This window comes from Pristiophorus japonicus, chromosome 7, assembly GCF_044704955.1.
Source record: "Pristiophorus japonicus isolate sPriJap1 chromosome 7, sPriJap1.hap1, whole genome shotgun sequence".
Classification (NCBI taxonomy): domain Eukaryota; kingdom Metazoa; phylum Chordata; class Chondrichthyes; family Pristiophoridae; genus Pristiophorus; species Pristiophorus japonicus.
Window position 1 is genome coordinate 83855656 of NC_091983.1, and position 16595 is coordinate 83872250.

The window sequence follows — 16595 nt, forward strand, 5'->3', positions numbered from 1 at the left end:
GACTTCAGTAAACTTTCCATGTTTCTCTGGAATAGCGCTGCCGCTAATCGGATTCCAAACGGGCATCTGTTATAAACAAAAAGACCTTTGTGCGTGTTGATGCAGGTGAGGGCCTTCGATGATATCTCCAGTTCCTGCACCATGTAGGCTGAAGTTAGATCCAGCTTCGTGATCGTCTTTCCTCCTGCCAGCGTTGCAAAGAGGTCGCTGGCTTTTGGTAGTGGGTATTGGTCCTGCAGGGAGAAACAATTGATAGTTACTTTGTAATCGCCACAGATTCTGACGGTGCCGTCACCCTTGAGGACTGGAACAATAGGACTGGCCCACTTGCTGAACTCGATCGGTGAGATGATGCCCTCTCTTTGTAGCCGGTCTAGCTCGATCTCTACCCTTTCTCTCATCATGTACGGTACTGCTCTCGCCTTGTGATGGATGGTTTGCGCCCCCGGAATTAGATGGATCTGCACTTTTGCTCCTTGGAATTTCCTGATGCCTGGTTCGAACAGCGAAGGAAATTTGTTTAAGACCTGGGCACACGAAATGTCGTCAGCAGGCGATAGCGCTCGGATGTCATCCCAGTTCCAGCGTATCTTTCCCAGCCAGCTCCTGCAGAGGAGCATGGGACCATCGCCCGGTACCACCCAGAGTGGTAGCTTGTGCACCGCTCCATCGTAGAAGACCTTTACGTTAGCACTGCTGATGACAGGAATCAGTTCATTTGTGTAAGTTCTTAGTTTCGTGTGAATTGGAGTTAAGACTGGCCTTGCGGCATTGTTGCACCACAACCTTTCGAAAGTCATTTTGCCCATGATGGACTGGCTTGCGCCCGTGTCCAGCTCCATTGACACCGGGACTGCATTTAGTTCAACATTCAGCATTATCGGGGGACAATTCGTGGTGAATGTGTGCACCCCATGTACCTCTGCCTCTTCTATCTGAGGCTCTGTTTCGTCGAGATCCTCCGTGGATCTGTCCTCCTCTGCAACATGGTGGTTTTCAGGTTTAACAGGCTTAGCAGCTCGCCTGCAGACTTGTTGGAGGTGTTCCATTGTTCCATACCCCTTGCAAACGTATCCTTTGAATCGGCATGAACCGAAACAATGATCACCCCCACAGCTCCAACAAGGTGTTAATGGCCTTGCATTCATCTCCCTTGGTGTTGGACTCTGAGACATCTGCGGACGTGTAACTGCAGGTATGTGTGACCTGTCCTGTACGTTATGATTCGAAAACAACATCACTTTGTTCACAATAATTGTAGCAGCACTTGTGTGCTGAGAGTTTTGCTTCATGTTGTCACTGGTGGCTATGAAAGCCTGGGCTATCGCTATGGCCTTACTCAAGGTTGGGGTCTCTACAGTCAAAAGTTTGCGAAATATGGTTTCGTGGCCAATGCCAAGTACAACAAAGTCTCTGAGCATGTGCTCCAAATGTCCTTCAAATTCACAATGTCCTGCAAGGTGCCTTAGCTCGGCAACATAACTCGCCACTTTCTGGCCTTCAGATCTTTTGGAGGTGTAGAACCGGTACCTCGCCATCAGAACGCTTTCCTTCGGGTTCAAATACTCTCGGACCAGTGTGCACAAATCATCGTATGATTTCTCCGTAGGTTTCGCTGGAGTGAGCAGATTCTTCATGAGGCCATACGTTGGTGCCCCACAGACGGTGAGGAGGATCGCCCTTCGTTTGGCAGCGCTCTCTTCTCCATTTAGCTCATTGGCCACGAAGTATTGGTCGAGTCGCTCCACAAAAGTTTTCCAATCATCTCCCTCTGAAAATTTCTCCAGGATGCCCACTGTTCTCTGCATCTTTGGGTTTGCTATCTGTATCTCGTCACCAGTTGTAGTGTATGGAGAAAGAGTCAGACTGAACACTGTGAGCGCAATGTAAAGTGTGACCTTAGTCTTTTATTGCAGGTCTCCAGAGTGCCTCTCCAACCTGTGATGCCTCCTTAAATACCTGTGCTCCCAAGGGATTATGGGATCCCTTGGGACTCCGGGGAATGAGCCTTCTGGTGGCTGTACAGAGTAAATACAAGTCCACATATAAAACAACCTTAGTACTGTTCTAGTAAGTGTAGCTTTTACATGAATGTCCTGCCAATCAGAGACCGATGCACCAATCTTCCTAGCTGTGGAGCAGCTGGCCATTTAATCTTTTTTCTTCTCCTCCTCCTCCTCCTCCAAGGATGCTAATCCTGTTAAACCAAGGACTCATTTGTCTGAATGAGTACACCTCTCTGAATAGCAAAATTATGTAGCACACGTTGGATAAAGATCATTTTGATAGCCTTCTCAGGGTTATAGAGCTGAACCGCACCTAATCTGTCCAGAAAGCAGAACTTGTGTTTCACAAGAATTATCTTTTCTTTTCACCTTGCTGCAGACTGATATAAATAACTAAGGCCACAGGGTGTAGTTCCACCCCCCTCATCAGCCACTGCCCAATCTGCCTGCTCCTTCCAATAGAGCTGGCACCATGAATAAGTGCAAGGTGAAGGTACTGTGGCTCCTGTTGAAGTATTCTGCAGTCACCAGCATAAATATGTTCCTGTGGTCCAACAACAACTGTATACTGAAAGAATGAAACTTTTCTAATTCATGTATGTCACAAGGTTGTTTTTGGACAGCTACATTGGTGCTACAGAGCTGGGATATTGTAAACTTTCTCTGGGAGCGATTACTTCAGCTAGGTGATTGACATATCAGTGGGGAGAGCTCGCTGCAAAGCCTGTATAGTGTCCAGACTTCATCATGGGGCAGAATTGATGGTGCATGGTGGTTTGGCTAACATGGGCAAGTCAATGGTAGGCCTTTCTGTTTGATCCTTTGATCTCACTACTGTGCACCTAAATATTAGATAGGTAAAGACACATTTCAGTTCATGAGGAATTTGAGGTCTGCTTAGGGGACTTGTTAGTGATTCTGAATCCAAGTAAAATAACTAACCAAAAATTCTAAAACACAGCAACTAATTGTCTGGACAATGAATGCGATTTACTTATCATTACTCCCAGCTCCCCTTTCTAACTCTCTCTGTCCCACTTATGTCCCACATTTTCAACCTATGTGCAATTTATCAGTATTGAAAATAATTTGTCATACATCTGCCCAACTGCATAATCGATCAAACTAGCTAGCCAATTTACCAATAATTCTGTAATATTTAACATTCTTTAAAAGCCTACAAAAATCCAGGTAAATTGTATCCATTACCTGCCTCTTCAATAAATTCCAGCAGATTTACAATATGACATTGTGTTTAGATCCATGTCAATAGTCCTTTTGGTCTCTGTTATGTATTAATGCTTGGGGGTCACCAAACACCAGAGGGCACCACGGTCGGAGGTATTGGGCTGTACGCATGTGGCATGTGTGCTTGGTCACCTGTATATGAGCTGAGTGTTTTTGTCACGCAGGCACTCTCGGGCTGGAATAAAGATGGACCAGGTTGCACCTAAGTGAGTTTACAGTAACCAGACTCTTGAGTCATTACAGTCTCTGTGCTCTTTAGATGCAGTAACAGAGAAGGTTGATGAGGGCAATGGGGTTGATGTGGTGTACATGGACTTCCAAAGGGCATTTGATAAAGTGCCACATAATAGGCTTGCTAGCAAAGTTGAAGCCCATGGAATAAAAGGGACAGTGGCAGCATGGATATGAAATTGGCTGAGTGACAGGAAACAGAGAGTAATGGCGAACGGTTGTTTATCAGACTGGAGGAAGGTATATAATGTTGTTCTCCAGGGGTCAGTACTAGGACCACTGCTTTTCTTGATATATATTAATGACCTTAACTTGGGTGTAAAGGGCACAATTTCAAAATTTGCAAAAGACACAAAACTTGGAGGTATAGTGAGCAGTGAGGAGGATAGTGATAGACTTCAAGAGGACATAGACAAGCTGGTGGAATGGGTGGACACGTGGCAGATGACATTTAATGCAGAAAAGTGTGAAGTCATACATTTTGGTAGGAAGAACGAGAAGAGGCAATATAAACTAAAGGGTACAATTCTAAAGCGGGTGCAGGAGCAGAGAGACCTGAGGGTATATGTGCACAAATCGTTGAAGGTGGCAGGGCAGGTTGAGAAAGCAGTAAAAAAAGCATACGCGATCCTGGGCTTCATAAATAGAGGTATAGAGTACAAAAGCAAGGAAGTGATTATGAACCTTTATAAAGCACTGGTTCAGAATCAACTGGAGTATTATGTCCAATTCTGGGCACTACACTTTCGGAAGGATGTGAAGGCCTTAGAGAAGGTGCAGAAAAGATTTACAAAAATGGTTCCAGGGATGAGGGATTTCAGTGACGTTGATAGACTGGAGAAGCTGGGGTTGTTCTCCTTAGAGCAGAGAAGGTGGAGAGGAGATTTGATAGAGATATTCAAAATCATGTGAAGTCAAGTGAGAGTAGATAGAGAGAAACTGTTCCCATTGGTAGAAGGGTCCATAACCAGAGGGCACAGATTTAAGGTGATTGGCAGAAGAACCAAAGCGACATGAGGGAAAACCTTGTTGCACAGCGAGTGGTTAGGATCTGGAATGCACTGCCAGAAAGGGTGGTGGAGGCAGATTCAATCGTAGCTTTCAAAAGGGAATTAGATAAGTACCCGAAGGAAAAAAATTGCAGGATTACTGGGAAAGGGTGGGAAAGTGGGACTAGCTGAAGTTCTCTTGCATAGAGCCAGCACGGGCTCGACAGGCCAAATGGCCTTCTTCTGCGCTTTAACCATTCTATGATTCTAGATGAGAATTGATAGCATCTTGCATAAATACTATCAACCTTTAACCCCAAAGCAAATGTATGATTAACTGATTCATAATGCTTAGTTCTGTTTTGCTCCTTTTTCAATGTTGAAATTACATATACCATCCTCCAGTGAACAGGTAAATCTCCTAAAATAGCCAGCATCTTGTCCATTTTCTCTTTCATTTCTTTGAGGAATCTATGGCTAGCCTAATAAGAGAAAAACAACATTTCTCCACATGTTGCTGAGACCTTATCTTCAGCAGCACCATTACAGCTCATAGAAGATGACTGAGGACAGGGAAACATGTTCTCACCATACTATCTTGCGAAGGGGAATGTTCCTTCCTTGAAACCAAACCAAATCTTAACCTGGATCACCTGTTCATTCATGACATGAGTAACCATTAGCAAATTAATAGCTATTTTATTTTAAAATTCAAATAGTTTTCAAAAATACAGCCAAATACGAATCCTTTAAAAGCTTCCTTGCTTCTGCTTCGAAGTGCGTGTTAAAATGCGGCTATCTTCGGGTCCCATTTGTTGTCTTCATGAATGTATGTGAGTAAGAGAAACAGTGTGGTGATAGATAATAAAGGAAGAAACAAATCAAAATGCATAGAAGAGAGACAGAATAGAAAAAAAGAGATGCTCACACACGTCTACACAATAATTAAGGCAAATAGGTTTAAAGGAATAGAACTTATCATTTAATAAATAATTGAGCTTTGGTCTTCGTGATTATGAGTTGGAAGCCTGTGAAAAACATTTCTTGCTCTGGAAGCCAAGTCAAAGCAAGTCAGAAGGTTCACAGTTTGATAAAAATGTAGAAAATACTGATAAATAAAAATGCTCAATAGTGAATGGAAAGGAAACAAAAATGAAAATTGAAAGAAAAATTAACATTTGTGACAAATGCCTTGGCATTTGCTTAATAATCTCTTGAATTAGACAATTTGCTGCTTAGTTTTTGAACTGGTTCCTAATATTTAGACTTGGAGGTCTGTTCAATTTCCGATCCAATTAATGATATTAGATATAAAATTTAGCTGACCATCCTCCCTCATAACTGATTATAGAAAAATCATTCTGATCTCAATGACCACTGAGATCACTATAATCAAACCATGAGCTCAATCCCCTCAGTAAGAACACAGTTGTTCATCTAAAATGGTTTATAAATGCCTTCAAATCCTGCCATGGGATATGAGTATAGGGAATTGGTCTTTCCACTATATTAGCAGAAACTTTATTTAAAATATGCTCCACTAAAATAGTACAGATAGGGGAACTTCAAATAGGTTAAGCTTTAATCCCATGGCATTACTTCAAGGCTGCTGCAACTAATGTGATACATAAACTGCTGTGCACTGATAACATAGTCATAATACCCAAAGTATCAAAAATGTTCCTGTCTCAACATGTTCTCAACAACTTGCTGTATTCATGAGAAATGAATGCAGATTTTTTTTTGTCTGGCTAAGTCAGTCATGCCACAATCTAGATATGTACTGTTACATTCCTTGGTGTGTAAGTATAGAAAATCCTATACAAATAATCTCTTTCATAATGGAAATTGTATTTCGTTCTTTGGTACTTGAGGGCCGATTTTCACAATTTACACTTCTAATGGGAGGCTGTGACTTTCCATTAATACGAATAGAAAATCATGCATAGCATATCTGTGATTTCCTTGCATCATCCAACAAAGGCCCTCTGCCAGTACGCATATGGTCAGCCCTTTAAAACATTTTTGTATTTAAAATGCCACAAATTATAAATGCCCTTGTTTTGTGTCAATCATCCAAATGCTACATCGACTAAGAACTTCTGGTTTAATAGCAAACCATACCTGTGTTGCTGACTTGGAATTGTGATCATAGGATAAATCTGACAGCATATAAGTCTTCGTACTTTTCTCACTGTCTTCTTGCTGCACAAAGGAATCCCCATCAAACGCCACCCTTAGTTGCTGCTCGGAGAGCTGTGCATCTTTGTCAAGGTGACACAATGATGCTGCTGCAATTCCTGAAATCACAGAAACAAATCTGTACGGCTTTGTGAATTTAGTGCTTCCCTCCCCCACACATCACTGCATCAGACTATACTCAAACTGTTCCCCTGCTTATCATTTTGTGAATATAGTGTTTACCAAGATGAGGAATGAATGGTGGTGTGTGTTGAATGGGGCTGTGGCAGAGGAGAACATTCTTTGTATTCAGTATCAACATCTCATACCTTTGGATCTAGTGCAGTACATCATCCAAAAGTCTGCGCCAACTATATGCCTGAACGTCAACCTCAGCACACTATGTTTCTAACTCATCCTCCCAGTTTGCAGGAGCAGCATTTACAGCTTCCTTTACTCCAGGAAACATGCCACAAGGTTTCCCATCAGCCGCCTTTATAAGGGGGCCAATAAAATCCTAAAAGAAAATAATTGCTTCAAGGGCAAAGCCACAATCCAGACCTCGATCCCTAGGGAGCCCTACTTATGTCCCTGCTGCAGTCAGTACATTTCTTTTCATTGGGCATACTAAAAGAAAGTCCTGTGGAAACTGGCAGGGAAGGCTGGAATCTAGCATATCCAGGTCCCAGCCTAATTCTCAGCACATCACCACACTGCCGCCAGACCTATGGTGGGAGTATGTCAGAAGGGCGGTGAAATTTCTGGACCCTCTTTTGTGAAATGAATTTAATGGTAATTGATCTTGCATGTTTACTGCATACGATAATATCTCAAAGCTCAAGGAATGTGAGGCTAATTTTTGTGGAATGGGTAGTGTCTTCCATGCAGATGAACCATCAAAAATTGCAATCGTTCCCACTAATTTTGTTTCGGGTGCACGTCCCCTTTAACAAGCTGCGCGACCCATGCAATTTTTTGTGCATGCGCGTTTTTTCCAAGCCACTGAGCAGCCTGCTCAGGACCTCCAGACCGCTGTGCAGATTAATGGGAACACTGGTCAAGCTGCCCAGTGGAAATAACTGTCCACATACTTAACTGGAAGATTTCCCACATTAGGATTGACTTTTTCTATGTTACAAACTGTGTAAATAGTAAGTTCGTCTTACTCATATTCTGGTCCTGTCTCAGAGTGAAGTCACTATTAGATAAGGTTTCCTTCAATAATTGCATACAAAATGCAAAAAAGGTAGCCTGGACAATTAGTGAGGTATTTAACTTTCTCTTAGGCCAATTCCATAATTTTATATAACATGCTAGATATTTTGTTGTTAGTGCTTTACTGATTTAAAGGAGATTTAAAATACCCAATCAAAATCCTGATTCACAGAGTATGCCCCCTCCTGGGTGCTGACAGCATCAAATGCCAGCAAGCTATAATTAGGGCTGTGAAGTTAACTGAATTCATTTCTTTTTGCATGAAAACACCAAAAGTACAGCATAAACCTTTGGGATGAAAGACAATTTAACTAGATTCAAGGGGGTGGCGTGCATCTGGTGCATCAGTTTCGTTCTGTAAATGTTATACAATCGTATACAGAGGGACAGACTCACTGAAGCATCGGCGACACAGTGAGACTCACTAAACAAAAGGACAACTTCTCTTCAATTTATAACCATTTTTTCATGGAGTGCTTTAGTGTTTTTGGTGAGGTTGTTGGTCGGGTGAAGTTTGGCACCTGTGGACTCACAATTGGTTAATCAGATATTGTAATTGTACTACAGTATTAATATACTGAGTGTAATAATTTTTGATCCATCTGGTGCAGACACGTGTAGTAAAGGAGAAGGTCCTCTTTAGTGACCAGGACTTGCCTCTCCTAATCTCTGCCATGCCTATGTAGCCTGAATTCCCACTGTGTCCATTCGCATCCAAAATTTGGCTGGTAATCCAAACCCAAACCCATTATTTCTAAATCCCTATAATTTTTTTTTACATTTGACTCCTTTCAGACATTACTTGCCATGCAGTCAAAACACTGTTCATTTCTCCCCTCTTGGTTACTTTGCTCCCCTTAATCCCTACCTCAACCCATCAATACTCTGCTTTACTACTTTCATGCTGCCACCTCTAGCTTGAATCGCATTAAATAAATGAACAGCTACCCTCTGTTCATGTCTTGACATTCTCTGAAAGGCCAATCAAGGCATCTGTCGCTGCCTCCTTACAAGCAGCAAACTCAAGTACCCAATTTTCCTTTCCCAGCAAACCTCATCCACCACTACACCCTTGGAATCTGTCGACACATCAACAATCATTACCCCTAATCCATTTCTCTCCAGAATGTCTGTTCACTCGCGAACAAGGCCCTTGTCATTCACAATCTTATTGTAGATAACTGCATTGACATCTTGCCTTTGACTGAATCATAGCTCACAAGTAGTGACACATTGCCCTTTAGCAAACCCTCCCCGCCTGGCTACACCTTCTACCACCCATGTTGCCCAGATCACTACAATGGTGGTGTGGCCCTTATCACCAAGTCACAGCTTGGTCTGTCCCCCTACTTCTCCTTCTTCCAATACCCCACTTTATTTCACCCTTCTCCCCTCTCCAAATTGTCAGTGTTTACTGTGCCCTCACAAGCACCTTCACCCAACCCCAAGTTTTTCAGCAAAGTACCTTCCCTCTATTCCTCTCTCAACCTATGCACTGAGCAAACCCTCATCCTTGGTGATTTCAATTTCCATTTCATCTCCACTTCTGAATTCACTGCCCTCCTATCCTCGATAAACTTCTCCCTCCATGTAAACTCATATTCACCATCACCCCTGGACCTTGCCTCTCCTGTGGTCTCTCTATTCCCATCATCTCATCTCCAAACACTTTCTTCTATTGTCACCGCCTACCTACTTCCACCCACTTCCAACCCTACTTCCTCTGCATTCGTCTTTGGAAAAACTCCCCCAAGTCGCTTACAACTGAACTGTACTTTGAAACTCGCAACTGCCTAGTTTTTAACCCTTCATTTGCCATTATACTTTTGCAGCCATCGATTTGTTCAACCACTTGCTCACCTCCTCCTTTAATGCCCTTATAAGAACATAAGAAATAGGAGCAGGATTAGGCCATGCGATCCCTCGAGCCTGCTCTGCCATTTAATATGATCATGGCTGATCCGATCATGGACTCAGGTCCACTTCTCTGCCCACTCCCCATAACCCCTTATTCCCTTATCGGTTAAGAAACTGTCTATCTCTGTCTTAAATTTATTGAATGACCCTGCTTCCACAGCTCTCTGAGGCAGCGAATTCCAAAGATTTACAACTCTCTGAGAGAAGAAATTCCTCCTCGTTTCAGTTTTAAATGGGTGGCCCCTTATTTTAAGATTATGCCCACGCGTTCTAGTCTCCCCCATCCACCTTGTCAAGCCCCCTCATATACGTTTCGATAAGATCACCTCTTATTCTTCTGAATTCCAATGAGTAGAGGCTCAACCTACTCAACCTTTCCTCATAAGTCAACCATTCATCTCCGGAATCAACCTGGTGAATCTTTTCTGAACTGCCTCCAAAGCAAGTATATCCTTTCGTCAAATGGAAACCCAAACTGTATGCAGTACTCCAGGTGTGGCCACAGCAATACCCTGTATAACGAGCAAGACTTTCTTGCTTTTATACTCCATCTCCTTTGCAATAAAGGCCAAGATTCCATTGGTGTTCCTGATCACTTGCTGTACCTGCATACTACCCTTTTGTGTTTCATGCACCAGGACCCCCAGGTCCCGCTGTACTGCAACACTTTACAATTTTTCTCCATTTAAATAATAACTTGCTCTTCGATTTTTTTTTCTGCCAAACTGCATAACCTCACACTTTCTAACATTATACTCCATCTGCCAAATTTTTGCCTACTCACTTTGCCTGTCTATCTGCTTTTGCAGGTTTTTTGTGTCCTCTTCACAGATTGCTTTGTATGGTCAGCAAACTTGGCTACGTTACACTCAGTCCCTTCATCCAAGTCGTTAATATAGATTGTAAATAGTTGGGGTCCCAGCACTGATCTCTGTGGCATCCCACTAGTTACTGATTGCCAACCCAAGAATGAATCATTTATCCCGACTCTCTGTTTTCTGTTCGTTAGCCAATCCTCTATCCATGCTAATATATTACCCCGTGAACTTTTATCTTGTGCAGTAACCTTTTATGTGACACCTTGTCAAATGCCTTCTTGAAGTCCAAATACACCACTTCCACTGGTTCCCCTTTATCCACCCTGTTTGTTACATCCTCAAAGAATTCCATCAAATTTGTCAAACATGACTTCCCCTTCATAAATCCATGCAGACTCTGCCTGCCTGAATTATGCTTTTCCAAATGTCCTGCTACTGCTTCTTTAATAATGGACTCCAACATTTTCCCAACCACAGACTAACTGGTCTATAGTTTCCTGCTTTATGTCTGCCTCCTTTTTAAAATAGGGGCATTACATTTGCAGTTTTCCAATCTGCTAGGACCACCCCAGAATCCAGGAAATTTTGGTTAATTACAGCCAATGCATCCACTATCCCTGCCACTACTTCTCTTAAGACCATAGGATGCAAGCCACCAGGTCCAGGGGATGTATCTGCCTTTAGTCCCATTATCTTACTAAGCACCACCTCCTTAGTGTTTGTGATTTTGTTAAGTTCCTCCCCCCCCCCCCGCCCTTATAGCCGCTTGACTATCCACTGTTGGGATATTTTTAGTGTCCTCTACCATAAAGACTGATACAAAATATTTATTCAGAGTTTCTGCCATCTCCATGTTCCCCATCACTAATTCCCTGGACTCGTCCCCAGCAAAACAGTTACTATCTTCTAGCCTGGCTGCTCACTCTGGTAAGGTCCAATCTTTGTTGTCTTACGTCCAAGGAGCGAAGACTTGAACATATCTGGCACACATCTTGTTTACACATCCATCACCAGATCTGCCTGGACCATATCAAGTACTATTTGGCCTCACTATCCTTGGCCAAAAACCACTCATTACTCCAAGATTGGCAGATAGAGTATAATGTCGTAAAGTGTGAGGTCATGCACTTTGGCAGAAAAAAATCAAAGGGCAAGTTATTATTTAAATGGAGAAAGATTGCAAAGTGCCGTAGTACAGTGGGACCTGGGGGTACTTGTTCATGAAACACAAAACATAGTATGCAGGTACAGCAAGTGATCAGAAAGGCCAATGGTATCTTGGCCTTTATTGCAAAGGGGATGGAGTATAAAAGCAGGGAAGTCTTGCTACAGCCATATAAGGTATTGGTGAGGCCACACCTGGAATACTGCGTGCAGTTTTGGTTTCCATATTTATGAACGGATATATTATGTATTGATGTGTGTATCGTCCTGGTACCTTAAATATAATGTAAGCACAATGCTACACCACAGAGGGCACTGTGGTGGGAAACCTGGAAGTGCCTGCAACAGGCACTACAAAAGGCTGACCACCACACCTGAAGGGCACTCTGGAGCTGAACAATAAAGGATGAAGGTCACAACAGTTAGATTAACACCAGACCGTGTGGAGTCAGTGATTTGTGTGCTACATACACCACAGGATATACTTGCATTGGAGGCAGTTCAGAGAAGGCTCACTAGGTTGATTCCGGGGATGATGGGATTGACTTACGAGTAAAGGTTGAGTAGGTTGGGCCTCTACTCATTGGAATTCAGAAGAATGAGAGGTGATCTTATCGAAATGTATAAGAATATGAGGGTGCTTGACAAGGTAGATGCAGAGAGGATGTTTCCACTGATGGGGGAGACTAGAACTAGAATAAGGGGCTGCCCATTTAAAACAGAGATGAGAAGAAATTTCTTCTCTCAGAGGGTTGTAAATCTGTGGAATTCGCTGCCTCAGAGAGCTGTGGAAGCTGGGACATTAAATAAATTTAAGACAGAAACAGACAGTTTCTTAAACGATAAGGGGATAAGGGGTTATGGGAAGCAGGCGGGGAAGTGGAGCTGTGTACATGATCAGATCAGCCATGATCTTATTGAATGGCGGCGCAGGCTCGAGGGGTCGTATGACCTACTCCTGGTCTTATTTCTTATGTTCTTATGTTCTTATCATCCTCAAGAGCAAATATAACTCCAGCTTCTTTTCCTGTGGAATTTTAAAAGGTGCCAATCAGAGGTAGGCTTTCCTGTGTCAGTTACAAAATTATCATGACACTATACTAGATTGCCCAATTTTGTGCAGTATAGCAGAGGCAAAACTAGCCTTTGCTAATGTTAAATTCTGGGCAGTGTTTTGCTTACCTGCTGGGAACTATGTCAAGATTAAATTAAGTGAGAGCTGTGTTGAACTCTTAACATTTTTAAGAAGAATTAATCTGTATGAATAAAATACCTAATGGAAATAAACAGTCCTGATGATTAATGTGGCTCTTGGCATGCAAACTAATGCATAGTGGGATGCCAAGTTTAATCTTTATATCTAGGATTAAGGTAGGAAGTTGACTCAATTGGGAGCTATCAGTGTCAGCAATGAAAACCCGCAATCGTAAATTAAACACTCCAGAACCTTGGGAACGTCACAGCACGGCATGGAGCTTCTGGAAAAACAGGTAAAACAAAGGGAGTGAAAGAACTAAAAAGGACCATTAAGGATAATAAATATTTAAAAGAGCAACATAGGCAGAAACAAATATATTACAAAGAGAGCACCTGTGAATAAAAGGAAAGAAATGATAGTTATACCATAAAAATGAAGTTATAATTAAAAGGAACATAACACAGAAGTAAAATTAAAGGGAGCAGTCGAGATAAAAGGTAAAACTTAAAGGTCTGTAACAGGAGAAATATAATGAAAAACAAAAACAGAGGAGAGACATGTAACTAAGATGGAAACCATGAGGCGTGTTTGCTGTGGGATGGTCACACACGACAATGAGATACAATCGAGGGGTGAAAAGGTGTGGAGATTGTCTGTTTAGCAATAAGCTTAAAGAACGAGTTATTGGTTTAGGGAGCAAAGTACAGGAACTTACAGGGCAAACAAAAGATTTTTGAGGGCCAGTGGATATTATTAAATTCACTAACTGAGTCATCTCAGGTAAATGATATTGCCAAGCTCGTATCAGACCGTGACAGAACCTTCAGGCATTGGAGCTGGGGCCAGTACAAACAGGAACAGCACTCTCATGTCAGAGAGAGAGAGAGACAAGTGCTGAAGGAAGTCAAAGAAATAGAAATACTGGATGATTTAAGGTTGATAAAAGAAACAAGAAAATTGTGAAGCCACGTAAGCAATTATATTAACAAAACAAACACTGTCCAATATAGCAAAAGAAAAGGCAGTATTTAAGGAAGCTATTCAGAAAAAGTTCACGAGGTTGATTCCGGAGATGAGGGGATTGACTTATGAAGATAGGTTGAGTAGGTTTGGCCTACACTCATTGGAGTTCAGAAGAATGAGAGGTGATCTTATCGAAACATATAAGATAATGAGGGGGCTCGACAAGGTGGATGCAGGGAGGATATTTCCACTCACAGGGGAAACTAAAACTAAGGGGCATAGTCTCAGAATAAGGGACCGCCCATTTAAAACTGAGATGAGGAAGAATTTCTTCTCTCAGAGGGTTGTAAATCTGTGGAATTCTCTGCATCAGAGAGCTGTGGAGGCTGGGTCATTGAATATATTTAAGGCGGAGATAGACAGATTTTGGAGCGACAAGGGGATAAGGGGTTATGGGGAACGGGCAGTGAAGTGGAGCTGAGTCCATGATCAGATCAGCCATGATCTTATTAAATGCCGGAACAGGCTCGAGGGTCCAAATGGCCTACTCCTGCTCCTATTTCTTATGTTCTTATGTAAAACCAGAGAGAACAGCCTGGACCAAGATGCAGGTCACAGAAACATTGTAGTCATGAGCAAATAATCATGTACAGACATTACTTATAGAATGGTGAGCTGTCTACTTGGAGTTATAGTAGTACATATTGAAGAAAGTTTGGATTTTTCTAATGCTGGGACAGATAGGAACCCATTGGTAACTGTTAATATAATGGTAAATGATATAGGGAGAAATAACCTGGGAGCTTTAAAAGAATTGAGGATTGGTTCAAAACTTAAAGACAGAGGATGCAAAGTAACGTTCTCTGGAAAATGTGATTGTTTGGAAAAGAAGGGGAGTTTACCAAAAATTGGTGTGGTGCGAAAATAACAATTCCACCTTCATAAGTAACTGGGAATCATTCCAGAATAAAAAGGAATGATAAAAGAGCGACAGGCTAAAATTAAACCAAGAAGGGATAATGAAACTTGCAAAGAATATTGAGGCTGCAATAGAAAATCCTTTAAATACAGATAGGAGGAGGTGGCAGAACAGGGAGGAAAACAGGATCCCAGACTAGACAGCTCATATGGTCGAAGGTAGTCAATAGGTAGGTATGGACACAGAAACACAAAGATACACACATGAACCAAGGACAAAGAATAGGAAGATACTGGGGGGCATGAGAGGAGGCTAATCTATAATAAGAATGCTAGAAGTGTTAGAAATAAGGGACCCAAGTTTCGGCCTCAGTTGCTCCGGATTTTTTGGAGCAACTGGTGTAGAACGGAGTATCTTAGAAATTCAAATTCTCGGCATTTAGTTTGCTCCCGTTCTAATCAGTTAGAACAGTTTCACTTTGGAACAGAATTTTATTTTCAAAAGGGGGCGTGTCCGTCCACTTATGCCTGTTTTCAAAGTTTTGGCAGTGAAAACTTACTCCAAACTGACTTAGAATGGAGTAAGTGAAGATTTTTGTACGCTCGAAAAAACCTTGTCTACACTTTAGAAAATCAGGCATAGGTTACAAATCAGGCGTAGGGAATGGAGGGGGGGGGGGTTTAAAGGGAAGTTTACAAATATTAAACACTTCAGTTTTACAAATAAAGAGCCATCATCAATAATAAATGATAAAAACATCAATAAATCAATCAAAAAAAATTAATAAGAAATAATTTTTTTTTAAAATCAAATAAAACATTTTCTACTTACCGACTGCAGCACCGGGAGCCCTCCAACAGCATGCTGGGATGCCCCCCACCCCCCAGTGTGTCTCTGTCAGTGTCTCTATCTCTCTGTCTGTCTGTCTGTGTGTGTCTCTCACTCTCTGTCTGTCAGTGTCTGTGTTTCTGACAGCGAGGGGAGGGGGAGGAGGGGGGGGGCAGGGGGAGGGGAAGGGGGGCAGGGATGGGGAGAAGGGGGAGGGAAGGGGAGAAAGGGGAGGGGGGAGAGGAGAAGGGGAAGGGGGTGAGGAGAAGGGGAAGGGGGGAGGAGGAGAAGGGGAAGGGGGGAGGAGGAGAAGGGGAAGGGGGAGAGGAGAAGGAGAAAGGGGGGAAGGGGAAAGGGGGGAAGGGAAGGGGGAAAGGGAGGGGGAAGGGGGGGTAGAAGGAGAAGGGGGAAAGGAGAAGGGGGGAGGGAAAGGAGAAGGGGGTGGGAGGCTGAACGGGCCGGGCCCGGCCGGGCCCAAGACTTCGGGCAGGGCCCGTCCCCAGCACCAGAATTACAGGTAGGTGGCGTTGGGTCGGGTCAGTTCCGGGGTCCGGGGTCGGGTCGGGGGGGGGCGCGGGTCGGGGCAGGAGCGTGGGTCGGGTCGGGGGGGGGCGCGGGTCGGGGCAGGAGCGTGGGTCGGGTCGGGGGGGGTGGAGGGAGATCGGGTTGGGTTGGGTCCGGTCCCGGGGGAGGGGGGAGGTGGTCGGGAGCACGGGTCGGGTCGGGGAGTGGGGGAAGGAGGGAGGTTGGGTCAGGTCGGTTCGGGGAGGGGAGGGAGGGAGCGCGGGTCGGGTCAGGTCGGGCTGGTTCGTGTCGGGGGCGGGGGGAGGGAGGTCAGGTTGGGTCGGGTCGGGTCCGGGTGGGGGAGGGGGGGTCGGGAGCGCGGGTTGGATCGGGGGGGGGGGTGGTGGGAGGGAG

General features: G+C 43.5%; 1 protein-coding gene across 1 annotated transcript in view; it reads right to left on the bottom strand.

The window, feature by feature from the left end:
- Window positions 1-16595, bottom strand: part of LOC139266803 (cytosolic 5'-nucleotidase 1A-like) — a 217127-nt gene that overhangs the window by 125783 nt on the left and 74749 nt on the right. Inside the window, exon 5 of the mRNA XM_070884394.1 lies at window positions 6599-6774. Coding sequence (XP_070740495.1) covers window positions 6599-6774 — 176 coding nt within the window. The remainder of the gene's footprint in view (window positions 1-6598; window positions 6775-16595) is intronic.